This window comes from Syngnathus floridae, chromosome 2 (assembly GCF_059516105.1).
Source record: "Syngnathus floridae isolate MCC-2025c chromosome 2, RoL_Sflo_1.0, whole genome shotgun sequence".
NCBI classification, from domain to species: domain Eukaryota; kingdom Metazoa; phylum Chordata; class Actinopteri; order Syngnathiformes; family Syngnathidae; genus Syngnathus; species Syngnathus floridae.
Genome location: NC_142414.1, coordinates 26,856,500 through 26,882,394, shown reverse-complemented (window position 1 = coordinate 26,882,394; position 25,895 = coordinate 26,856,500). Strand labels below are relative to the sequence as shown.

Here is a 25,895-nt window from a genome sequence, read left to right as displayed (position 1 = left end):
TTTAATACTTGCCAGTGTTGATAAGACATTTTGTGAGGTGTCAAATTTACAAGACGTTTATTTTCACTTTTCTTTAAATGTCTCCCCTACCTTTGTTTGCACTTTCAATTTGCATATCAAAGTAATCCCATTGGGACTTTCTTTGCATATTTACATCTGATTTGGAACGTTAAATGAACATGTCAAAAACAGTTGTGTTTGTATCGTTCTCAAGGTGCGAAGACTCGCGAGCTTGTATAATTAGCAGCAGAACATGTAACATTGCCAAATGAACAAAAGAAGCAAAATTCAAATGGGATTCAAACAACACCAAGAGGCACCTTTCATATGTTGCCTTTCATACACATATTCAAATATTCCCATTTCACCTTTGGACCACAATGCTTGCTAAAATGATAGCTCTCTTTGAATAATAAAAGTCCAAAATATATATTGTGGCTGTGCTTCTTAGCCAGTGGTGACATCAGGTCTCCTAAATTCCATCAGTTTCACTTTTGAAAGGGGGATGAATATTTTTAGATTGTTCACATTTGTGAAAGGATTTTAGGTTCAAGGTCGTTTTTTTTTTCCCTCTCTGCTTGACAAAAACAATCTGTCTCCTTAACGTCCCAGAGTTCAAAGTCACGATACAGTAAAAGCGATCTGTCATTTTACCTGACAGCGGAACGTCTACGCACTGATATGTTCATCCTCTGAAACCAAATTTAAACTTTTTTTTGTCACATGTTGATGGGGGCAGAAGATGGGGGGAGGACTCAGAGGTCCCCCATTCGTGGTGACATGTTTGATGTGTGTTTTCGCACAAGTCTACAAATGAAACCGTTCGTTCGGCTTCTCCCTGCTGAAAGATAAGCTTAAAAATGAGATTAATGCTGGAGCCAGTATTTTGAATTGGCACACTGGTCTCCTGGGCTTACAAACATCATGGTTTGGTTTCTTCTATTGTACCATTAATTCGGTTTATTATTATTGTTTAAGTCATCTCCCGTCATCAGTCTAGAAATGGTAACAAAGTCGAGCTTTAGCAAAACATGCTATAGCCATTAGCCACAAATGGAGAAAACGAAGAACAGCCAGTTCTTAAAAAAAATGACCCCCCGTCGCCCGGGAGGCCACAAAAGACCTCGGGACCAAGATTGGAACAAATGACTGGAGGCCACCCTCGCTTCAGCGAAAGCTAGTTTTCATGACTCAATATTGAGGAAGAGAATGGACGAAAATGGCATAGTTCCGAGAAGTAAACCGGTTTTAATATTCACCTGGCTTGTCTTTCTCTGATAATTAGAATTGTTTGGTGATATCAAACATTAAAGTGGTGAAACAATGGGTAAAAGGAGTAGAGAGGGGCAAATACTTTTTTTTTTTTCCACGACACTGTTTAATTCCAGAAATCTGTTGCATTTTTGAACGATTCGATATATACAATTCTGTAACTGAGCTCAGTGTGCCCCCTGTTGGCTTGAAGGTAACACAGCAATAGATTATTATGGCAACCATCCCAAAAAAATAAAATAAAAATCTTACATGACAGGACGTTTAAGATTAAATGTACAGACCAGTCTGTTGAAAATTTGACCTCTCATAAGCGTGCGCTCTCACTAGAAGAGAAAAAGCAAAACAAAATGGCAACTGCAAGACCTCGGTTCTTTATTTAATTCTAAAAATACCTATTTAAAAGAAAAGAAGGAAAAATGTTGCGTTCACTGCGTGACACAATCTGGGACGTCCGACGACTGAGAGGCACACCCATCCGAGGTGGCATCTGCAAAAACAAGGGGAGAAAAAAAAAACACTTATGAATAACTGGTGTTCAGGAAGTAACCCCAAAGTGCTTGTGGAAATACACCACTTTTCAAAGACTCGTAAATTTGTGCTTAAAACATCCCCCAGTGTGTTTGTTTTGCAACGGATCAATTACTTTGCCTTTCAGAAAAGCATTCAAGACCGATACCGATATATTGCATACTTTCTATTTCAACAAACATTTTGGTAGAGGTTTTCACGAGGGTCATCTTAGTTAACAGACATAAAATAACGCGGTGTGCCAGATCTGGCCCACGGTCCTCGCGTTTGACACCTGTGCTATTAACAACATTGCTGATGTCGGGCTCATGTGTTTAGTCAGTTTGGTAAATGTAATATTTTATTGCACAAATCTATACTTTGTACAAATATTTGACCAATCTAAAGTATTGAAAATGACTCGCTCTCTTTGCCAATGCCACGTTAATGGTTGAACAAGCACGCCAATTTCTGCCCAATGCCAGCGATGTGTAACATCTGCCTGTCTGGCATCACCGATCCCCAAAAAAATAATAAATTCGCCAAGGGAGTGACGTGACGCCTGTGGAGAAATGTCAAGTCACCCAAAAAGGAAGACGGTTGCAGGCCCACTTCAGTGTGTCAGTGCAGTCAAATGAAAACTGTCACCTTTTAACTAAGCAATATTTGAAGAAAGTGACAAAATCCGCAATGTGACCGACGGCAGTTACCGACCGGCCTCTGAATCCGTTTCGACGGGAACATGGGCGACCTCTGACAGAGATAAACAGCCTTAAATTGCAGCTGAAGTGCACCCACTGCCAGCTAAGATTTGTTCATGGCGTTTTACCTGCGCTGAGTCCAAGGCTGGAGTTATCGAAGAACTTTCTGGGAAATGTTCTGGAAAGCAGATCCGTGTTTGCGCCTTCGTCAAAAAATCGGCTTTTGGGAGAGTTGAGCAGCGGGATGCGTGGAGCGTCCAACTGCCTGACGGGGGAGTCCGGGACCTTGTGGGACGCAAGTAGCAACTTCTTTGGTGACTGAGGGAGGAGGTCCGGGCACACGGGTAGTCCACGTTTGGTGGGAGTGCACGGCGGCGAAGGCTTGATTTCCGCTTTGACCATTGACTTGATCTTGAGCGCTCTGTTCTTCCATTTGCTAAGGTCCGCCTGCTGACTGGAAATCACGCTGAGACGGAACACAAACACGTCAAGAGGGAAAGCCGAGCGATGCGGCCGGCCGGCCGGCGTCTGTGTCTTACCTTTCAAGCTGTGCGATTTTAACTTGAAGCTGTTTGACCTCCTCCTCCAGTTTGCTGTTTTGGAGCATGGCGCTGCTCTTGATCACCACACCCCGCGGGTTCAGAAAACGGTCACAAAGCTCTTCACCCTTCAGGACTAAAGAAGCATTCAAGACACACGTGAGGTAGAAAATGATTTTTCGCTAATCGAGAAATAAGAAGTGATTCAACAATAATGTTTTAAAATACACTTAAACGCAAAATAAAATATTGATTGATAACATTGACAGAATATTCAAAATACATTCGCTCAAAGCTTCTTTTTTTTTTTAACCTTAAAGAGAGTACTTTGAGTGTATTGCTTTTATATTTACATTTGAATGCAATTTTATTTTTAGAATTTTGTTTTCAGTTTCAGTTTTAATGATTAAAAGCAGCTTTCTTTTTCATTTTTGGAAGACTTGGGCAAACTGTGCTACTATATTTGGGGTTATAATTGAATATTTATTTTGGGCACGATAATGCGAGAGCCGCCGTCTTACATGGATCGGCTCCTTGCTGCTGCAACACCCTTAGCGACTCCTTCAGTTTCCTCACCGACTCTTCCTTCATTTGCAAGGCGGCGGTCATCCTCTGGATCCTGAAAGATCATCGGGGGCAGAATGTGACGAGCGGGAAGAAAAGACGGTACCAGTAGCGGCTGTAGCCGGTCCTTCCTTACTCTTGTTGGTGTTTATCAGAAGCCACGCTCAACTCCATTGTTTTCATGTACAACTGCGCTTGGGCTTTCTGCAGCTCGGCAACTGAAGGCGATGCACGTTCCTATCAGACAAGAGCTGTGAGTCATGAAAAATCGGAAGCATTTCATTCCGCTAATCCTGAATGACATTCCCGATGGCTGCTCGTAGTTTTCAGGTGGCGTTGTTGGAACCAACCTCAGATTCGTGCAGTTGGCTCTTCAGGATTTTCACGTCGTTCTTTAGTTCTTCAACCTTGACCCGATTCTCCATAAGTTCGGTCTCAAGTTGCTGAATGGTCTTCTTGTACCCAGAGATGCAAGTGTTGTTTTTTTGCTGCGTCTCTTCGAGCTCCTTGTTCTTGAGACACAACGCCTGATGAAGAAAACATGTCCATTTACGCGTCACGAAAATTGAGAATGTATACATACACGAAGTGCTTCAAATAAACGGAGAACATTATGACTGATTGAAGCCCTTCTCGGTTATCAATCTAAAATGATGAGACTTACTTTGACTTTCTCCTCAGATTGCTGGAGTAGACTATTAAATTCTTGGTTGTTACCGAGCAAAGTCAGCTCTGGCCTTTCCGGGTTCTCCTCTAGCTTCTGCCGCAGAGCGACACGCTTGCTTTTTTCTTCTTGCAACTGGGACTGAGCCCGCGCCGTCACCTGCTGCAATTCCTGATACTGAACATCGCGGTCAGTAAAGATGCTCTGCAGGGGGTTCAGAGAGACGTGGAGTGAGCACTTTCCCCAGAGTTAGGTGAGGAAAAAAAAGAAATGAGAGCACAAAACTTACCTGCAAAAGTATTTTTCTGCTTTGCAGCACCGCAGACCTGCTGGCGGCCTCAGCGCTAAAGAGGCCGTGCATCCTACTGGCATCTAAAGGTTGTCTGGCGCGCTCCTCCTGCACCAGCCCTGAGAACCTTGCCCTCTCTCTGTCCTCAGCAGAAACTTCATTGTGGTAAGAATCCAAGGCTGCATCGAGGGTCTCCAAAATGTGGCCCACTTTCTGTAAAACAAGGCATGTTTGTCATTTTTAAAAGCATCAAAGATGAAATGTGGAATTGCCTATATGAAAAAATTAAACCGCAAAAAAAAAAAAAAAAAAAAATCTTATGTTGGACTTAGAACATTGATGTTAAAAATGCTTGGAAAAAAAAATACAAACTAGTTCCCCATTCTAAATAATTATTGGGAACACTGTAGGTGAATTTGTGAATCTAACCTGCACGTAGAACTGTCTTTTGTCGATTAGTTCAGCCAATCTGCGAGTCTGCTCTGAGGAATAGTCCAGGTCTGGAGGAGAGTCGGCTTTGCAGCGCAACACATCCTGCAAGTGCCACTCCTCAAAGATGGTCGCGTCAATTTGGATCGACTCCCGGAAAATCCTCTGGAATTCTTTGGCCTCTACCTGAAGGGCATCCTGGGGGGGAAAGAGAGAATTTCATAAATCCCGTGTGCATTTAGCGAAATTATCACATGGAAGGAATAGTTGGTTATTTACAAGCATAATCTGGAGAGTGCTAAGATTCTGGGCTCCCAGCCTGTAGACCACGTTGGCGATTTTCCGCGTGGCTTGAGGAAAGGAGTTGTACTCCTCATTAGTCACAAAAAGTTCCGCCCTTAGGCTGTCGCCTTCGAATGCGGGTTGAAGCTGGCCGGTTTTGTGTATAAATTGCTCCAGGCGTCCAAATAACTCCTGTAAATGGTTGGACAATCCTTGTGATGTCAAAACAAAAGCGGAAATGATTTCCTCCACACCCGGCGATGCATTTACCTCAAGTTGCAAAGTTAAATCGCGCAGCCTGGATTTTCCCGTCACCTTGGAGGCTGTCAAGTCCTGCTCGCAACTTTTCAGCTTCTCATTGAGTATGGCCACGGTTGCGTTTGCTTCCGCCAGCAACTGAGAAGATGAAGAAAAGCAATGTTCAAAAAAGTGTACATTGACTCTTTTCTGGCAATAATAATAAATGTTTTCTTTTGTACAGAAATCTACATTTACATTGCAGAACTAAAAGTGGAAAAAAGAAACCTGCTGTGACGTGGTCGCCTCAGTTTGAACCACCGTTTGATTTTCCTTGATGGTTTTGAGCTGCTCCTCCAGCTGCTGCACCTAAAGTATTTGTGAGAAAAGATGCATGTTTGGATGGAAAATTGTCTATTCTTTGTGCTCTGTCACAATGGAGCTTTGACGAGCATCTCCACCTCTTGTCGAAGGTCGCTCTCCAATTTTCTGGCCTCGGCCTGCTGCAGCAACCTGGACTCCTTGTGCTTGTTCTCGCTCTCTTGCATTGTGGAGACCTTCAACAATCATTTGAACGTCGTTTACCCAAGCCACTCGCCTGGAATTACAATTCGACACGACAACTGTGCTGCGCTCACCTTGTCCTGCAGCTCCGTTTTAAGCCGTTTTTTCTCACGCTCAACTTCTTCCAAGGTCTCCCGCAAGTGCGCGCGCTCCTCATCGAGAGACTTCACTCTGCAATTGAGCTTCTTTAACTCCTCCGACGAGCTCTGATGTCTACTTTCCAGCTCGTCTTCGATCCCTTTGATCTTCTCAATTAAATACATATTCTGCAAAAGAACATTCGACATTAACAAGGTGAAACATGAACATTTCAAAACAATCCTACCTCCGTTTGAAATGTTTCAGTCACATGCTCGAGCTTGGCCGTGAGCTCGTTTTTGTCCTGTCTGAGTATTTCCAACGTCTCCTGCAGCTGAGCACGCTCCTCACTCAGAGACGTCACGCCGCAATTCAGCTTTTCCAATTCATCAGTGGCGCTCTGAAGCTGACGTTCCTTCTCAGCCAGTAAAACATCTCTCTCCGTTTCAACTCCTCGGAGTTTTTCGGTTAAATGCATTTTCTACAAAAGATCGAAAAAGTCTGTTTAGTGATTTGTACTGTAATGCAGAGAGCATTGCGAAATCTTACAAACCTCCTCTTGATACGTTTCCACCACATCCTCTAGCTTTGCTAGAATCTCATTTTTGTCCCGTCGGAGTAGTTCCAGTGTCTCCTGCAACTGAGCTCGCTCCTCACTCAGAGACATCACTCTGCAATTCAAGTTCTCCAGGTCCTCAGTGGAGCTCTGATGTTTACTTTCTGTCTCAACTGGTGGAGCAGCTCGCTCAGCTTCGACCATGGCAATTAAGTGCATTTTCTACACACAAAAGAAAAATGCAAAGATCAGTGCCTTTGCTTTAGCCAAGTGTCGTCTCAGTACAAGATGACCAACCTCTGCTTCCGTCACCTCCTCCAGCTTTACTGTCAGCTGATTTTTCTCTTGAGTGAGCATCTCCACCGTCTCCTGCAGTTGAGCTCGCTCCTCAGCCAGAGCCGCAACTTTGCACGTCAGGTTCTCCAACTCCTCAGCCTGTTGGGCATTTTTCTCCGCTTCGACACACTCCGACTCGTCCGTTAAAGCCCTCGTCTGTAAATCGGACAAAATAAATAAAACAATTAATGATTGACAGAGGCCCCAACACTACTTTTTATGTGTGTGTGTGTAAAATACATATTAGAGGCTGAGGTTCAATAAGAAGACTGAATTCCATTTCTAGGAGTATTAAATTTCAAATTGACGTCACCTCCAGTTGTGCTCTGAGCTGGCTTGTTTCCTGTCCCAGTGCCTCCAGTTGCTCATGCAGCTGATGTCGCTCTTCACCGAGAGAAGTCACTTGACAAAGCAGCTTCTCCATCTCCGATTGGAGGCTGCTTCGCTCTGCGACGGCACACTCAAGCTCCTCAGACAGCCTCTGAACCTGTGAAGATGTGAGACTTCACTGGAATGACCATGACTGTGCACACAAGAGCTAAGATCTACATAGAAAGAAATCCATAGCCATATATTAAAAAAAATAGTTAGTTCTTACCTGATTTTGAAGTTCTTGGCATTTGTTTTCATTCATTAACAGGTTGATCTCTTCCTGTAGAAGTCGGATCTTCTCTTCTGCTACTGTGAGCTCTGCTTGAGTCTCGGCAGTCTGAAAATCCCCAACATGAACAAAGGCAGTGTTCTTAAATAAAACCATACACAGAACATTTTTGTTTTGGTAGGAGCATACAGACACAATTCCTTATCATGATAACACTGGATTACGGTTTTCAAGAGGCCCACTTACTCCTTAGTGAATTATCGTAAACATGCATTCACTTAAAAGCAAACCTACCACCTTGACAAGAAATTCCACACCTTCAATAGGACATTAAGCCAAAACGAGAATAGAAAGTTAGTGATATACTTTATTTATTTATTTTAATTGAACGTATTCATTGTTTCCATTAAGCAGCTGTTTTGGCACCATCTGATGCTATGTTAAGATGTTCCAGAAAGAGTAGAAAACTTTTTCAGTGACTCGCTGCGTGAACAAAATAAGGCAGATCGGCAAATTGGTAGATCACAAATTGGCCAGATTCGAGTGTCAGCAGAACCTTACCTGTGCATTCTGTTGACCCTGGAGTTCTTTCAGCAACGGCAGATCTGACTCCAACTGTTGCTGCAACCCACACTGCATCTAAAACAGATCAACATTTGAATTGCATCTCCAAGAACAAGGACGGGGCAACTGGGGTGACCCACAATTCATAAAAAAACGACATGCTCCTTTTTGTGAGCCGTCATGAATATTGAAAATGGCAGTTTTGTTATGCATCTGATTCGGAAACGCGTCGTCCAATGACATTACAAATCGATGAGTTGCTATGACTAAGCCACATTGATCTAAGTACACTCCCTTACCATCTCCATATTTTCCTCCAGTTCTGTCCTGAGCTGCATCTTGTCCTGTCTCAGGTGCTTCACCGTCTCAAGCAGCTGATCCCTCTCCTCAGTGAGAGACGTCACTCTGGACAGCAACTCCCGAGTCTCTTCCGTCAAAGTCTGACGTCCGGTGTCCTCGTTGAGGTCAGCCCCATTTGCTTTTGCAGTTTCAAGCTCTTGGCTCAAAATCTTAATCTGTTTAAAAGAAGGTTTATTTTAGAGGCACCAGCGGAAAGAAAACAAATGGGTAGGACAAAACTTACACTTTGCTTTAACTCAAACTCCGTCTCCTCAGTGACTTTGACAAGATGATTGTTCTTGTGCTTCAGCTCTTCAAGCTCATCTTGAAGGGACTGGAGAAGAGTTTGAGACTCTTCAACCTAAAAAATAAAAAAGGAAACAATTGACTGGAGGTTTAGGGTATGTGTCCAATTTTTTAAGGTGCATTCAACAAACCTGCTGCTGCAGCTGAGCTTGTTTCTCTCCAGCCGATTGCTCAATATCATCATTTCTCTCAACTTGCTCTTGAAGCTGAGATTGGAGGGAATGTAGAAGGCTTTGATTCTCTTCAGCCTAATATTTGACCCCCAAAAAAAGGGATCAATTCAGTTATATATAGAGAAAAAATGTATTTACCAAAAATCAATTCATCATCTCCAAAGTGGATTTTGCCATGTGGAAAAGCAAAGCCTTCACTCACCCCATCAATAAAGTGCTTCAGCTCTCCCTCTAGTTTGTCCTTTTGCTCATTGACTACTTGTAGAGTCACCTCAAGTTGCTCTTTCTGAAACGGGGAGAAGAAAACATGCCTGGATGTGGAGACTTCCGAGGGGCCGACAAGGCTGAAATCTCAACTGACTCAAACGTGCAGAACATAAAATAAAAAGGCCAATAGGAAAGTAGTAACTTCTTTTGAAAGGTTGCAACGCTACAACATACACCAACTCAACTTTGCGATTGAAAACCACAAAAGTGTGATATGAATCAAATTTGGCATTTGTTAGACATGGCAAATTTTGGCTTCGACTTACTTGTGCTTGCAACGTCTCAAGCTCTGCAGTCAAATCATCTAAAGGCTTTTCTAAGTTGTCTGTTTGTGACTCTTCCAGCTGCTTGATCCGTTCTTTTAGAACAACTTTTTCCCCGAGTTCCGTCCTGAGCTCCTCCTGAAGCTCGATCATCTGTTTTGACGCATGGAATGAGAAATGAGGCTTTGGCCTTGGACACACCCCCCCCCAAAAAAATGAAAAAGCTATTAAGATGGCGAAAGCTGACCATATCTATATTTTCTTGCAGATCCATCTGGAGCTGGTCTCGCTCCGCTCTGAGAGTCGCCACAACGGATTCGAGCTCCTCCAACTCTTGAGAAGAAATCTGCGCATGAGACGACAAGGTTTTGAAGCACCTGTATGGACTGCCTTTGCTGTCAGTACATCGAGGGCCACCAAATAATCAATTTAAGACTCGATTGAAGTTTGGTTCATAAACAAACCGGTTTCTCTGGGTTGCCGGCTTCAAATGTGGGAGCCTGAAGAGACTGGAGTTCCTCCACTTGAGCTCTGAGGACACCCTCGGCTTCTTGAGATGCCGCAAGCTCCTTTTTCAGGTCGGTCACTGTTCTCTCAAGTTCCACGCTCTCCATCATATCTGCGTACGGAAAACATTGCCATCAACCTGAAAATCCGCCGCTGTCGGGATTAGTAGGGCCCATCTTGTAAAAACCTACTCCTGGGGACTTTGCCGTCAAGTAGACTGGTTAGCTTCATGTTCTCGTTAAACACGACGTTGAGCTCTTTCTGGAGATCCGCCTGCATCTTCTTGAAATGTGATTTTTCGGCCTCAAGTTGAAGACGCAGGCTGGTGACTTCAGCTTCCATCTTTTCGTGGCTGTCAGTCAGGGTGATCTGAAGAGAAGATGAGGACGAAAGGAAGAGTGGGCTCACGAACAACAATCTATTTATTTCGAGGGGGGTAGGTGCTGATGAATTCAAGTTCAACCTCCTTTGCCTATTTTTGTTACCTCCATACCTTCAACTCTTGCAAGGCAAGGTTTTCGCTGCGCAGAACTGCCCATTCTTTCTTTGTCTCTCTGCCGAGGGCCTCCGAGTCATCGAGAGAAAGCTGAAGCTTTGCCACTTCTTTGGACAAATCTTTGCCACACTAAAAGAAGGAAACAAAACAGCCCTTTGCAGTTAATTATTTTTTTTTTTTTTTAAATATAGCTGTAGCTGCTTTGGCAATGTTTAACTATGGCAATACAAGAAAGACACCATAGACAAAAAATAAAGGTGTAAAAACATTCGGCATTACCTTGTCTGTTATTTTCTACTTCTCACTATTTAGATAATGTTACCTACAAATGTGAACTATGACTAGATATAAATACTCCATACCATATTCTGAAGATCATCAGCGATTTTGGTTTTCTTCCTCAGCTCTTCAGAGACGGTCTCCAAATTTGTCTTTTAAAAAAGAAAAACAAAAACATTTGATTTTATTTATGCACTGCCAGGACTAAGAAATGTATTTATTTATTTTTTAAATCAAATTGAACAGTTGAAATTAATTTGCATAATAGTACATTTTAGTCCTATTTAGCTGGAAAAAAAAAGGCCTCCTCACCTGAAGTTCCAAGTACTGAAGTTCTCGGGATTCCATAGCTTCCTTCAATGAGCAAATTCTATTTTTCAACTCGCACTGTGAGATCACAAACAACGGCAAAATATCAACATATATTTACAAAGCAATACATCCATCCGCACAGGTATTGAAACAGGGCAGCCAATTGCTTTCTTTTTTTTTTTTTTTAAATACCTCCTGTTCGTTTCTCATCTTCTCCTCAAGAGATATGAATTCCTGCAATTCCGTTTTTTCCTCAAGCTCCTGTGAAAGTGCAGTTTTCTCCATCTCCAGTATTTGAGTCCGCTCCCGGGCAAGATCCAGCGCCTGCCTGAGATAATCTCGCTCAGACGCCAGCATATCCTAAAAACACATCCAAACAACGAGAACTCATTAGGTCATGGTTTATTTTTTTCATGCTGACACGACTGTTTATGCTGTTTCCTTTCCCAACAGTAGAGTTAAAAATCATATTTACCATTTCAGTGGCTAGAATCTCATAACGCTGATCGTCTTCCAGCTAGGGCGAGAAAAAAATAGAGTAAAATAAAAGCAGCAAAGCGAACAAGAGACTATGAATTCAGTTCACTACGCACTTGTTGACCAGAGTTCAACTGCTGTTCCTCAAGTTGTAGTTTTAGATCTGTCACGTGGAGCTCCAGCAACTGGACTTTGTCTACGGCCTGAGATTTTTCCTGCATTTCGCTTTGGAGCTTGAGGTCAACTTCGGCGGCCTTCTGCTCCATTGCCACGATTCGATCGTGGGCTTGCTGATTTTGCTGGCCGACGGTTTGAAGTTCAACTTCCAGCTCTGCCACTCTTTCAGCCGCCCTAAAACGGTCACCAATAAAATGAATAGACCGCAAAACTCACGACAGGATCATTGGAATTGCACAAGTACCTGCTAGCCATGCTCCGGAAAGTCACAAAGTCTTGACATTGGCTCGTGTCATCTGACGACTCATCAGGAATCTCCCAGTCACCATCAAAGTCTTCATCTGTTCAAATCCCAAATTGTGAACGTCACTCTCAATCTTGCAGTACAAACAAATGAACATGCATGATGACTAAGCGGTTCTTGTCCTTACCTTCGATCTGCTCCATCACAGAGGAGGAATGAACTTTCCTCTTCCGACTGACGGACGCAGCAAAGCTACGGTCCGACAGACAGTCTTCGCTGGGAGACGGCTGGGCCAAGCGTAGCATTTTCCCTCCCCACGTAACCCGACGTTTGGGAACCTTCAACACAATCATCGGAAAGGTTGTTAGGACAGCAATGAAGGAGAGGATTTTCTTATTTTCATTCTTAGTAACCTTTTGTACACAAGTCAGGTTGTTGCTTGTGACCAGAAGTTTGGTGAGGTTTCTTATTCGGTCCTCTTGCTCCACTTGAAGTTGATGTTTTTCTTGGAGAAGTTGTGAGAGCACCGCTTTCTCTGTTGCCGTGGTCTGTGTTATGGAGGAAACCTGCAGCGTGGGAGGCATTTGGTCAGTACAGAAAATGATTCGGATATGCGATCCGTGGTGATTGAGGAACGGGGAGGGGGAATAAAAAAAATAAAATTTAATGTCATGCCTCCTGAAGTCGTCTCTTGAGGTCGACAATTTCGGTGCGATATCTTCTAAGAAGCGCACCGTCATCTGAAACTTCTGTGACATGTGGATCATTTTTCATTTTCTTTGCAGTGCTGGCAAACTGTAGAATGAAAACATACGAAGATCATTTCAACACAGAGCAACACTGAAATAAAAAAAAAAAAATAACTAAACCGTTTCAGTTCTAACATGTTTATGGATATCACACACTCCTGAAAAATGATTTAGGAACATCTTGTAGGAGGTATGTAATTACATTTAAAGCAAATGGTAGTAGAGATTTGTGGTTGGTTTTCCAAAAACATAGCATTTGAAAGCCTACTTTCAGTGCCTGTAAATTGAAAGTTCTCGCAAAAATAATATTGTGGTATTTTGAATGACATCATTGGTGTGAACCTGCAGAGTGCGGAGCGTCTCATCAAGAGTCGCAGTGGTGATTGTGCACAAGATGACGGTTTTGGCGTTTCCACCGAGGGAGTTCTGAAGAATCCTCGTTAACTTGCTGTCTCTGTAGTTGATGAAACTTCTGGAAACACTGCCATGTGAACAATAATTCAGCATTTTAGGACTGAATACAAAATGTAAACAAGTCCAGTACATCTTCCCATTTGACCTACCTTTGGCTTTCTTCACTTAGCTTCTTGATCACTTGGCCAAGTGTGAAAAGGCTGCGATTGATATTGCAGCCTTCCTTCAAGCGTGTACCTAACAAGTGGATTCATTCAATCCAAGTATTGTTTATCCTCAAGTCGACGGAGCATTAAAGCAAGTGCGCAAAAAAAAACTCGAGTTGTTTACCTTCGGCCCCTGTTTGGCTTGCTCTTTCTGATCCAGCCAAGTCAACTAAATTCTGAGACAGGGAGGGGAAAAAACAGAAGAATTAAATGAGAATCTAATTTAATTTATTTATCATGCGCTTTAAATTGAACAGCCACTGTTGACAGGGTTGTAATAGTGGAATAAAATGGAATGAACAGAGGGGAAAAAAAAAGAATATGCAAAACTATATATGCCGACTTACCAAATGAGAAACGATGATGGCGCCGTCGGCATTTTCCCCTGATCCCAGGTCACTTCTTTCACGACTCTCGAGGATCTAAAGCACAGTAGAGCATTGGTTATTGATTAATTGAATAGTCCTTTGTTAAAAATACAACCATAGACATTTTTTCAATTTTTAAGTGAACTGGAATAGTTGCTTACCATTCGAAAGACGGTGTGTGAGCGGCTGCTGCGCTCGTTCATTTCCGTCTTTCCGTAGTGACGGTTTTCTGCAGGGTCAAATACGCATTGAATGAATTACTGTACTGTATAGCCAGATGAGACAATCCCTCAGACTTACTTTCTCCTTTGCGAATCCAAGCCAGTGCTTGTGCAGAGGAGGTCACCAGTTCCTCAGTCAGGTCAGCAACATAGATGGTTTTCTGCCGATAAGAAATATGAAGATTCAAAATTACAAATGAAAAGCTAACAAGTGTCTCGGGATTGTTGCCTTCATCGATGGGACTGTCTCAAAATCAGATCAAAAAATAGCAAAACGCATGCTAAAGGATTATGTTGTACCTTTTTGACGTTGCAAATAAATACATTTTAAAGCTTTGCTCTTTACCACCTGGTACCAGCAGAAAGTGACATGATCAGCCCCCAATTTACAAGAATATCACAAAGGTGACATGTAAAAATCAATAAAAGACAACTTACATTTAAACTCTCTCGGACTTCCAGAGGTTTTCTTTTCCAGCTATCTACTAGCAAATCAGTCACGGTTTCATTGTATATTTCCATGTAAGACACCCTGAGAAGAAACTCCTTCTCTGGACACTGTAGACCAAACAGAACATTGTTGATAAAATGATATTGACCAAAAAAACAAACCATAGCCTATCACAAAAACATGAAATAAATCTACAATATATTTGACCTTTTTAATGGTTTCAAAGACACCATCAATAGCGAGTGGTATGACACCGGGAACATGGTCACTCCCCATCATGGTGAATGTCTTTCCAGAGGATGTCTGACCGTAAGCAAAGATGGTTCCTGTTTAAAGCAAAAAAGTGACAACTCACACGTGCACAAGAGCATGTATATATGTGCATATATACTATATTGAAGGTGCAAACACTAACCGTTGTATCCTTGCACAGTTGAAACAACCAATGGCTTTGCAATTTCCTGGTACAGCTGATTGGTTGTTTCTTCAGGAGTGAACACTCTGTCTGTATACAAAAGATTTCACGATATTCTGACTGTTGATTTAAAAACATCATACAAAGTCCATTGTTTTGCAGAAAAGCCATACCAAAACTGAAACTCTTTGTGGAGCTCCCATCATCAATCTGATGAATTGATTTCTTATCTGTTTTCCAAAAAACTTGAACAGGCGCTGCTTGTTCTGATGGAACACCTTCTTCTCTGTAGCAAGGAAACATTGAAGAATGTTGTTTCATGGAATTTGTGGAATTAGCGTTTTTCACCACTTTGCGTTTACTAAGGCGTTAACAGAGAGTCGCGTAACATTAAAGACATTCACGGAAAAATAACGCTTGCAAAAGAGTTGATACATCGTTTTTTTAAAAATGCAGTCCACCGCTGTTTAACTTAAGCGTTGACGTTATTTTTCCTAGTTAGTCTATGAAATGAGCATTTTTGCGGAAAAAGTTACATGAACTCTGATAACTCACCTTTTAATAATCGGACGCACTCGAACACACACTTTAACGGCTGACTCCTCAGCCATTTTGCTGCTTTATAGCCCCACAAGATCAAACTAAATTCTTCTCGTCAACCTTCTTTCCGCGACGCACCCGAGTTGGGTCGTTTAAGAATTCAAATATCTTCTTCTATTGGTAAATAACGTAGGCTTAGAGCGTGTAGACACACTGTCGCCCTCTACTGGTAAGAAGTGTGTATCAAGTACGATAAAGGCACTCTTCCATCCATTTTCTATACCGCTGATACATTTCGCAATAAATCAAGGAGCAATTCACGTACTATTGTTATAGTGATGGTTGAACATATGCATTTCATAAATATGTATTTACATATTTCCGCATTGTCAGAACCCAGTGTGGATAGACGTGAGAATAGTGACCTCACGTGGACAACATTTATACTACAACAATCTTCATCTCTACACTGTAGCTATATTTGTAATGCACACACTTGTTTAAAAAAACTCTATGAATTAATATTTGAAAGCATTTTTAATTTGAATTTTATTAACCTTTTTTAATGCAACATTGCTCCAAGACAAGACAAAATAGAATAATTCCAATTTATTTCCTTGTGTTACAGCAGTGGGCAGGCAACCATCAAGTCTCATACAATATGTGTAAATAATAGACATGGATGATTGTAAATTCTGAACATAATTCCTATTCACATAAATTAGGATAAATGCATCAACTCTTAACATAGAAAATAACAGCTTAAGACCATAAATACAAATTTAAGTTACAAACAACCATGGAAGAGGTGATAGAAATGTTTGATGTGAATTAAGCTTTGTATATTATTATTTTTATATATATTATACTTATTATATTAATAAGAGTGGTTGAAAAATACTCATTTCCGTTGCAGTGTAGTGGTACTAAATAAGGTAGTGTTGATAATGTATGTCCAATAAATGTCCAGGCATTTTTTTATGCATGAGCTTTCCAGAAAATCTTTAGCGTTAATATCAACTGTAAAAAACAAAGTGTTTTTTTTTATTCGGACAGTACGATTGGTACTTCTTGATTTTAAGGCTTATGGTTTGAAATTAAATTTGAGCCTGCTATCAGTGAGATGACAAGTGTTTTGTTAGCAGACTTAAAACCTAAAACTTTATGGAGTTGTGGAGCACGTGTGCTGCACAACAATCTATGAAATGTCATGCGGGGCTACGCAATTGTTTTTTGGCATCCAGGAGTGGGTCTTGCAGATGATGACAGTGGTGCACATGTTTTATGGAAATAAAATGTTCAAGTCCACAACAGAACTTAGACAGTGTAAACAAAGAAAGAAAAACTTTGTCACGTTGTAATGTTACAATACAGATTGAGTCAGCTGCGAGTCATTTTCCGCTTATCTCGTACTATAAAGTTTTAAGAGCTTTCTAATATTCCATTTGTCTTTCCAGCATGCAACGGAGGAATACTCGCGCTGGCCTCCACATTGTGTGATAAACGTCGATCACTCGAGAAGTTGCAGGAGCATAAGTGGCTAGTCCTCTCCTTCCAGTTTTTGCGTGACACATTTGATGCGAATATTTTCTCGAAGGTTGCGGAGACGTGCGCTGCGACTGGTGATTTCCTCCACGTAGGGTTTTGGGAACCAGCCCCGTTCCCCGTCAGACAGCCGGATGCCTTCCACCCAACCTGGACCAAAGATCAACACCGGTGTGTTCCTCCCTCGCGGCGAAAACAAATCAAACCTTTTTCTCACCGTCATTTGTGATGGTCTTGGCATGGAGAATGTCCGCTTTCTCCAGAGTTAACTCATCATGTTCTTGTGCCTGATAGCTTCTAATGCACTGGACCTGAGATATGTCTGAAATGAGAAGATAAGGAAATGCCACAATTCAAATGGCTTGCGTTGCTACAGCTGTGCAGTAGGCCTGAACAATTCATTAATAAATAAATAAAATTAAAAAATTTAAAAAAAATAATAATAAATAAATAAATCTGACAGTTTCTTGCAATACAAATTAAATCATAGAAAAAGACACGGGAAGAGACCTTTGAAAAAAATAATTACAAATTCACGATACTGAGGCGGGGAGGCGTCACAGTTTGATGAATTTTCAAAATGGTTCAACCCTGCTGTGTACTCACCATCGTTTTCGCTGGCTTGCTCGATGTCTTCCAGAGGATTGGATGGAAACATAGCTGCGATCCATCGCTGCTTCCCGCTCCTTGTTGCACACAACATCAACACAATTTAGAGCAGAGTTTGGATGAAACGGTCGACTTCTGACTTCAGTACGCACTCAGAGTTTGATTTGAGCAAAATCTGATGTTTGAGCTGCTGCCCTTCGCACAACTGAAGATGGAAGATGAAACCTGTGATGCCTTGCAGCTTCTGACTCAAATCCTTCACTTTCAGCTCTCCTATCTTGGCGTGGACAAACACCAAGAACTTCCATGTGCTGCAACACAACCACAGATACAGTTTGGAGACAAATTCAAAGCTGTTCATTTGGAGGTTTGTCTTTCTTTTTCAGGTTGAAATTAAAATCATCATTTCTAAAAGTTCAAAGTTAAACATATATTTTAATTTCATTTCGTTTGAAATAAATGACGATGACCTACTCTTTCCTCCGAGACAGTAGGAGGCAGTCATTGAAGAGGTGCAAATACACAGGCTTGGTGGGCAGCTTGAGTTTGGATCCAGAAATACTCATAGTCTGTGTGTCCACCTCCAGAAGTTCACCGTGCTTCACCAGCCAGCGAGACTGAGATATCAGAGGAAAGATCTAGAAAGAAAGAGATGGTGTGTTGAAATTTCTGCCCAAGCAACGTTTCATGTCGTCACAAACGATTTGCACTATTAACAAAGTACGTGCATTGCATTTGTTACACAAATTCAGCAAATTTGTGATTGGGTGCAATGGCGGAGTAAGAAGGGGGCCCGTAGGGGCACTGCCCACCTGAAATATGCTTGAGCCCTCCAGGTGCCAGACCAGATAATTGACTTTTGAGTTTTTTAGATTTTTTTGCCACATTTCCACCCAGACAATTGTACATGAATGAATGTACATTTGCATATTATTAAAATGATATTAAATTAAAATAAATGAAAGGAGATGTGGCAATCAACAGACTTATCACCTTGCCCTCAAACTGAATTTTCTTATTGAGGTGGATGAGTTCCTCCATCCTCTTCATGGACTGCACGCTGGAGTTGCACTCCTTAATGATCTAAGACGAGACAGAAATTAAAGTTGGGATTTTCCACAAGTCTTTTGAGAATGCTAGCAAGTACCTTTTTGAGCTCATTGAATGCTTTTGTTGCAGTGTCCTCATCTCTGGAGCCTGGTGTGGTCCTCTTTAAGATGTTCTACAAACATTTTTACATTCTTTTAAAATGTCATGTTGTCAGTGGAAATTCCCAATTTTGTTCTGCTTTTATTTTAGCGTGATTGGCTTTCAAGTGTAAATATAAAGTGTGTGCACTTTTCTCCAAGACTACCTCCACCAGCATTTTAAGCCGAGTGATTCTCTGGAATGGGAGGATTAAAAAGGAGGTCAGAGGTAGTCTCTGGCAAACGCTGTCCTCCTCCAGACGGGCCAAGGTGGAAGGAAAACGAGCTTTCTCCTGCCTGACAACAAGAGATTATTTTTATATGAGTTCAAGTGCTTTTGAAATTTCACATGACTTCATACTATTAAGAACAATATGAAATTCGTTTTTTAATTTTTTTATTATAAAAAAAATTCACCGTGATCACTCCGGAGCCATGTTAAGCATCAAAGGGAACATTTCTGCACTCGAGAAATTCTTCAGCTCACTACAAGTTAAGTCACGCCCAACACAACCACCCATGTCGACTAGAAAAAATATTTAACGCCATGACATGAGATATTTTTCTCTTGCTCAGACCAATAAATAGATTTGAGACACGGCCACCAGGGGCAGTATAATAGATTGATTTAGATAAGAGCGGCGATAACTTTTGGAACAAGACAAAAAGCTCTACTCACAGGAGACGCTGATAGGTCTGCTCTTGGTAAGCCTGGTTGGTTACATAAGGTAAGTAGACCCTGCGCAAAGCCGGGCAGTGATCCAGAACGATGTCACACACGTCAAAACGCAGTATATCCTCCTCCAACCTGTGCTCCAAGTCCTGAAGGAACCTGTCAGAAACGGAGAGCGTTAGATACACGCTCAAGATGAACGTGCTGGACGACACGTTGGTGACTTCACCTCTCACTGACATCTTTGACTTCGGCCAGCTTGGAAAAGAGCCACTGCTTGTCCTGAGCTCCGAGACATTCGGAGAGTTCCTGTGACAGCATGAAGTGATCCACGGCGATGCTCAAACTTCGGATGTACGAAGCCTCGGACGTCACCAGTTCAAACTTGGCCTAAAGGGAGGAGAAGTGGGGCTCTTAGCTCTGAGCAGGACAACATTTAATGAGCAAAAACAACCTCCTGTAATTTTCTCTGCTCATTGCTGAAGTTGTCCAGCTGACCACTGGAGCGGACGTCCGGGATGTCCTGCCACAGGGCAAAAGCAGAACCCCGCGAGGAGCAAAAGGAGCCGGACGGGGATAGACTGGATGGAGACGGGGTCCCATCGGAACCTTCGTCCGTGCCCGGCTCCTTGCCTTGTTGCCTTTGGATTTCTCGATTAATGGCAACGTCGCTGTATTCTTGATACAGGATGGCTACGGGAAATACAGAAACATTTTTGGGCTGTTGAAGAAATGCAGGAGAGCAAGAGTTGGGAAAGAAGTTCACTTACAACTCGGCAAGAACCTTGATAAGCGATTGGAGCAAGCGACAACGGGCGGCGTGCACAAGTCTTCCTCGGTGGATCGCTTTCGCATTCTGTCAACAGCAATATTAGATAACATTAATAAAGTGAACTATTCTTTCATTTTTTGTGGTCTTTCTAAAAGATGAAGACTTAAAGGGAGAGTGTTCAATTTCCATAAAAATCACTTTTTGTCATAAAAGTGATGGCCTGACAGTTTTTTAAAATGCCTTTCAGAGGTGGAGAGACCTGAGGCAGCTGAGCAGATTCAGAATGATTGAATTTATTCTACATTCCATGAAATAAATCTTCAAACCAAAAACATTTAGTATTATAGTAACACAAAATCCAGTTCATATTTTTGTTCAGAAATGTTATGACATACAACAGGAACATATTCATATTAAAATTTCTATTCACCCAAGTTTGCTGCTCCACCAATGCGTTGGCATTCCATTGTCAGTGCTGGGCAGTGGCGGTACAGGTCCTACAGGACTGTGGGGGGCGCTATCGCTGTAGGAGCCCCGTTGTTTTGCATTGGACTTATCTAGATTGGGGTTGAACACAAGTAGTGCAGATGTATTAAGATGACTGCTACTAAAACATTATTCATACATCTGGCACTGTATATATTATCCCCCCCCCAAAAATATATAAATATATCCGTATATATTATATTATCCAAAAATTAACCAAAATATTGCTTTTAAATATTGCTTTATCATTTTGGTGTTCCAAACAAAATGTCAATGTGCAGAAATAAGTTTAATAATGGATTATTGAATAAATTATTCTATTTCCTAATTTTAGGTAAGATCTCTTGAGTCTAGTTGATAATGATTAGTTTAATTAAAATGTCACGCCATATATCCTTGAGAAGGTTACTATTACTCACAATCCGGGCTCAAACTCTGTCGGTCCTTGGAGGCGACTCGGGCTGACAGTGACTTTCCCAGCTTCAAGGTGAAGGAATTCTTCTTTTGGGACAGCTGGAGTCTGGAAATCAATTCGGAAGCCGAGAAGCGCCGCCGCTCGTGGTCTGCTTGGCGACTGCGTGGCACGCTGCTGCCCGCCATCGCCACCATTGACGTGTCCTGACTATCTTCTCTCACGCCTGGAAGTGAATCCTCTGTCGGCAAATGGAAAATATCATCCTGACTGAGATGACGCAGGTCCGGAGTGGCTTCTGTAGACGAAGGGCTGGTGTTGGGATCTTGTGAGGATTGTCCGCAGAGGTCCTCCTCCAGGAAAGACGTGAAGGTTACAGGGAAGAGGAAGTCGGCATCCAGGACGGGGCTGCTGAGAGAGTCGTCACTGAGGTTGTCCGGAGAATAAACTTGCATCTTACGGCCTGAAAACAACAAGAAGACAACTTCTAGTGGAACACACATCTAACATTTATGAAGAGCTCAAGGAAGAGCAGCACACTCACGAATGGACTTCTCTTTAAGCGAACCTTGGGATGTTCGCCTCTGCGGTTGGTAGGAGTCCAAGTTGTGAAAATCTGGACCCTCGGGTGGGGATGGGGAGCAAGGTATCTGGGAGTCCCAGGAGTCTCTGTTTGCGTACAGTGGGGACAGCGGGAAGGCCAAAGGGAGACTAAGAGGGATGTGGTGGTGATGACACACCGATGCAGCTCCATCAGTATGTTCTAGTAAACACGTCTTATGACTACTTTGGCATTTGATCTTGGTAGGACAAGAATTGGAAGTGAGCTGTTCATCCACCTTGCCCAGGTAGCTTTTTGCCCAGTCAATCAGTTCCCCCGAGTGTCGAAAAGAGTCGAGGGGTTGGGCGTAGGTGGAGCCAGGAGAGCCACGGCGTCCATTCAGTTGAGCTTTCGCTGACGGCTGAAGATCGATGAAGGTCAAAGTCTCCTGCTGGCACACGGCCACGTGTTTGTGGTGAGGGAGAGACTCGTCGTCGTGGGGGTCAGAGATCAGAGCCGCCGACTTGCCGGGGAGCCACATGGCGGGACCGTCGTCGCTGCAGTGCAAAGCGGGATGGTGGAAATCAGGAAATGGAGAGAAGCCATAACCGGGAAGCATGACCACTCAGGCACCACAGATCTGAGGGAAGGAGACAGGAAATACAATATAATCCAAAAGCGCACACACGGGGAATTTTCTTTCGTTCCATTAGGCAAAGTTAGTTCTTCAAATGTGTTTGCCTGCAGGCGTGCAGACACAGAAACTTCCTCTTTGCACATTTGTTGTCAATGTGCAGCTGTTGGAAAGCCACACCTGTTCACGCGAAGGCGCCTTAGCCCCGCCCCACCACACACACACACACACACACACACACACACACACGGCAGGTAGGTAGGTAGTTAGCACAAATGGTTGTGTGTTCCCAAACAAAAGGTGTCTTTACGTATGCGTGTTTGAGCCTGGCTGACACTTGAGAGTCTGTGGGAAGTGCATACACAGATCTGCTCATATGGTGGCAGTGGAATCTATTTTGCATAAAATGACACAAGCTGATTGAGTGGCCAGAAAACGTCATTTTTTTTGTGTGTGTGATAAAAAAGATGTATCAAAAATCCCTGAAAAAGCATGAAATGATCCGATTCCATCTGCGCATTCCTCAGGTATCAAATCACACCATTAGAAATGGAATTGAAATTCAAGGTTAAATTTATAGTAAACAGGGGTGTGTAGACTTTACTGCCATACTAACAGAACTCCGTCTAAAACAAACTATTTGTCAAATATTTATTGCTAGTCTCTCATTGATGTTGTGACTTTTTTTTCCCCATCAAACTTTGCGTGACAGCTAACAATCTGACCAGAAATTGAATGCACATGAGAAGGAGAAGAGAATGTCTCTCATCATGGTAGCAACTCCAGACATGCCAATTTTGTGGTCTTTAACATGGATGGCCCAACCGGGACACAACGCGGTGCCTCCAGTTAGTCACACCGAGGTGAAATTTGCTGGTGTCTGTGCGTTGTGTGTGCATGTGAGATCACAACAGCACACTAATTGCATTGTGTGTATACACACACACACGCACACACGCACAATCCCATTATGATTCAGCAGCACATGTGTGCAAAGTCTTGTGGGATTATTCCAGCAACCATGTGCATGTGGATGCCATGATTTGACCATTCTTTTATCTTTTCAAACAATCACATTTTTAGCCTCATGATGCCATGTGGGTCTTCAGAAAAAATAGCACTGGTGGATGCAACTAAACTAAGCCAACAGATCATTAGATGGGTTTCCATCCACCTATATTTTATTCAAATGTTCAACAAATGCAAAAATAAACCTGAATGGATGGCTAAAACGTTTTGACATCTGTAGTGAGCTCATCAGTACAGCACTAATATTATATTATGGTCTTTACAAACGACTCAGAGACTCTTTTTTTGAGGAATTGTTCACCACAGTATTTGCCAGGTCTGGAAGAAACAACGACTATTTCACAAGTAAACGCCAACAAAGTCTGGACCTTTGCCCCCAAGCTGCTCCACAAGACCAACCTCTGCCATAACAAGTCTGCTGTCATGTGACAAAAGAGCTTTTGGAATGATTACATCATCTGAATCATGACGCACGGTGTCATAAAATCCTCCAGTCAGCATCCTGTCAAATACATTTGAATAAGAGACACTCCGTAAACACCTCAAAGTCTCAACCTTATTGATGATTCAGAATCAGAATCAGCACTGACCTCCTTTCTTTCTTTCCTTGTGTGTGTGCTCGGAAGCAACATTTGGCTGCAAAGACTAAGAAACACGCACAGGTGTGTGCAGCCATGGCCTCGGGCCTCCTGCTTTAAGCGGCTCAAGTGAGCCAAATGTTCTCAGCCGTGCAGAAGAAATGAAAAAAAAATCGACTTATCTTTGTATCAAGCAATCAATCAAGTTCATTATGAGACTGTTGCACACTGGGTGGTCCTTTTAATAGTCCAGCTTTCAAGTTCATGTCCATTTTCAAGGGCCTCTTCCTCGTCGTATTTCTACTCCCACCCCAGCAGATAAGACCCTGGGATTCTCTCAGACACTTTTCCACATTCCCAACATGCCTTTACAACCACATTCCTCTCAAATGGACTGCTGGGCCGGCCCAGGCCGGAGACAATCAAAGTAACGCAACTGCTCACATGTGCTCAGGTTGCTATTATAGACTACATGGAGCACTGTTATTTAGGACACACGCCCTAAAACCAAAAAGAAAGCAGGAAAGGGACACACACTTTGGGTTTATGGTTACACTGAACACGCAACAAAAAGAATAACACACATCAAGACTGTACTTTGAAAAATTGCCAGTGCTAATGCTAGCAGTCAATGTAAAATGACAGATTTGTAAAATGTTAGTGATATTTCTTGAAATAATGAATATTCACGCATAAACTCTGAAGCAACACACACTAACAGGTAATAAATAGAATAACGCTCAAAGGCATATATTCTTCTTTACTGTCAAAAAAGAGCTTCTTCAAAATGTGGACTCCACGCTGCCCCCATGAGGTCAACACACACAGTAGGAGCAGCTCGGACATTTTCCATCATCGCCCAGTTGTACTTTTTGCGGCACTTTGGTGGTGTGCACTGAGATTTTTCTAATGTAAAGCATTTGCCTTGCTTTATTAAATAAAGGTTGGGCAACACTCCAATGGCTCATGACAGAAAATCATTATTTCAGAGACTAGACACATTTGACATTACAGAGCATTTAGTCATCAGCGTGGCAGACAGTCACCTCGATTTAGCCTCTCATGGCAGACTGCCGATGAGTCAAAGTGTCCACAGCGTTAATTAGGCCGCTATAACGTGTCGAATGTGCCTTCACAAGCCCCCCCGAAGCTTTCAGGTGAGACGCAGAAGTTGTGCGTGGAATATGGAAGACGAAGCTGTGGTGCAGCATGAACATACCCCAAACATGCGCTTACCTGCCCCGATGCGCAACGCCTCCTTGGTGCACGGTAACCAACATCATCTTCTCAGCCGATATAATCGTGACTGTTATTATGATCAGGGAAGAAAATACTTCCTTGAGACAACTTTGATGTTTAGTGACAGGTTTGTGTTAAGAGTCAACATGAGCTGTTGACAAACCAAATGGACACATTCACTTCATTTCAACTGAACACGCTCAGTCAAAAGAGAATCTCAGAATATTTAAGCTAATAAATAATAATCATTTATAACATTTTTGCCCATTTTCTGACAGACTAAAACAGTCACTGAATGAAGTCATGTTTGTCAACATGAAATAATGTCCTGTTTTTTAAAAAAGGGATGGAAATCGGGGCAAAAATAATTAATGGATTATTAAAATAATCATTTGTTGCAGCCCTATTTGACGCTGAAGCAAAGTTTCAGCAACTAACTATGTGCCAAGACCTTTGCACATTCTCTCATTGGTGAATTATGAAAATGGAATACCTGAAGGCTGCGTGCGAGCAGCCTAACGCGGCCGTCGCACCGACTCCATCGGCTCCAGCGTCCTGCGGGCCATCCCAGGCTCAGACTGAGGATCTCCGTTGTCCATCGCTACCTTGTCTTCTTTCTATCCTCCCTCCTCCCTTCTTTGGATAACTCCTCTTTGCTTACTTGGAGAAACAAACAAAAAAAGGTTAGAACTGACAGTGCAGATATCCTGCCTGCGTCTGTCCCTCGTCTCACTCCCTTCCCCTTCTTCTTCTCTTCCCTCCCCTCCCCTCCCCTCCCCTCCCCGCCTCTCTCTGTCTCT

At 42.5% G+C, this 25,895-nt stretch overlaps 2 protein-coding genes across 5 annotated transcripts; both read right to left on the bottom strand.

The window, feature by feature from the left end:
• Positions 1–1,625: 1,625 nt before the first annotated feature.
• cenpe (centromere protein E) lies at positions 1,626–15,548 on the bottom strand. 3 transcript variants are annotated; one of them, XR_015857186.1, is made up of 50 exons: positions 15,406–15,548; positions 15,024–15,136; positions 14,851–14,940; positions 14,643–14,761; positions 14,423–14,542; positions 14,064–14,145; positions 13,925–13,992; positions 13,743–13,817; positions 13,520–13,571; positions 13,339–13,426; positions 13,118–13,256; positions 12,702–12,821; positions 12,440–12,592; positions 12,214–12,364; positions 12,027–12,123; positions 11,722–11,956; positions 11,604–11,645; positions 11,321–11,488; positions 11,129–11,203; positions 10,900–10,968; positions 10,535–10,666; positions 10,233–10,410; positions 9,999–10,153; positions 9,782–9,880; positions 9,538–9,687; positions 9,207–9,290; positions 8,963–9,079; positions 8,770–8,886; positions 8,486–8,701; positions 8,184–8,261; positions 7,620–7,730; positions 7,335–7,508; positions 6,983–7,177; positions 6,683–6,907; positions 6,377–6,610; positions 6,126–6,317; positions 5,949–6,044; positions 5,776–5,856; positions 5,521–5,646; positions 5,248–5,442; positions 4,969–5,166; positions 4,540–4,752; positions 4,251–4,454; positions 3,937–4,113; positions 3,723–3,823; positions 3,544–3,641; positions 3,023–3,158; positions 2,612–2,949; positions 2,431–2,535; positions 1,626–1,762 (listed from the first exon to the last, which is right to left on the bottom strand). XR_015857186.1 is itself a non-coding variant. In XM_088369402.1 (50 exons), exons 1-50 carry the CDS (start codon positions 15,459–15,461, stop codon positions 1,701–1,703), a joined length of 6,633 nt encoding a protein of 2,210 aa, XP_088225528.1. In that variant the 5' UTR covers positions 15,462–15,548; the 3' UTR covers positions 1,626–1,700. The 3 variants fall into 3 exon arrangements, 2 of the variants coding, with proteins under 2 accessions (XP_088225528.1, XP_088225529.1); XM_088369402.1 differs by having other exon boundaries at positions 2,497–2,535; XM_088369403.1 differs by lacking the exon at positions 2,431–2,535.
• Positions 15,549–15,914: 366 nt separating this feature from the next.
• On the bottom strand, positions 15,915–25,733 carry arhgef19 (Rho guanine nucleotide exchange factor 19). Of its 2 annotated transcripts, none has more exons than XM_088399474.1 (16): positions 25,589–25,733; positions 21,619–22,255; positions 21,082–21,537; positions 20,607–20,733; positions 20,175–20,260; positions 19,859–20,097; positions 19,634–19,794; positions 19,411–19,563; positions 18,899–19,028; positions 18,692–18,766; positions 18,538–18,627; positions 18,019–18,182; positions 17,697–17,855; positions 17,542–17,621; positions 17,153–17,257; positions 15,915–17,085 (listed from the first exon to the last, which is right to left on the bottom strand). In XM_088399474.1, the coding sequence occupies exons 2-16, from the start codon at positions 22,232–22,234 to the stop codon at positions 16,931–16,933; spliced, it is 2,796 nt and encodes a 931-aa protein (XP_088255600.1). In that variant the 5' UTR covers positions 22,235–22,255; positions 25,589–25,733; the 3' UTR covers positions 15,915–16,930. The 2 variants fall into 2 exon arrangements, with proteins under 2 accessions (XP_088255600.1, XP_088255609.1); XM_088399483.1 differs by lacking the exon at positions 25,589–25,733 and adding an exon at positions 23,869–24,540.
• Positions 25,734–25,895: the final 162 nt, after the last annotated feature.

Coding starts and splice junctions, on each gene's coding strand:
- arhgef19 (XM_088399474.1), bottom strand. CDS start 22,234: ATGCTTCCCGGTTATGGCTTCTCTCCATTTCCTGATTTCCACCATCCC. Junction 20,734..21,081: donor ACAGAGTTTGAGCCCGGATT/GTGAGTAATAGT, acceptor ACCCCAATCTAG/ATAAGTCCAATGCAAAACAA. Junction 19,795..19,858: donor AGCAGAGAAAATTACAGGAG/GTTGTTTTTGCT, acceptor TCCTCCCTTTAG/GCCAAGTTTGAACTGGTGAC.
- cenpe (XM_088369402.1), bottom strand. CDS start 15,461: ATGGCTGAGGAGTCAGCCGTTAAAGTGTGTGTTCGAGTGCGTCCGATT. Junction 10,411..10,534: donor TTGCCTTGCAAGAGTTGAAG/GTATGGAGGTAA, acceptor TCTTCTCTTCAG/ATCACCCTGACTGACAGCCA. Junction 9,881..9,998: donor CCGGCAACCCAGAGAAACCG/GTTTGTTTATGA, acceptor TCTCATGCGCAG/ATTTCTTCTCAAGAGTTGGA.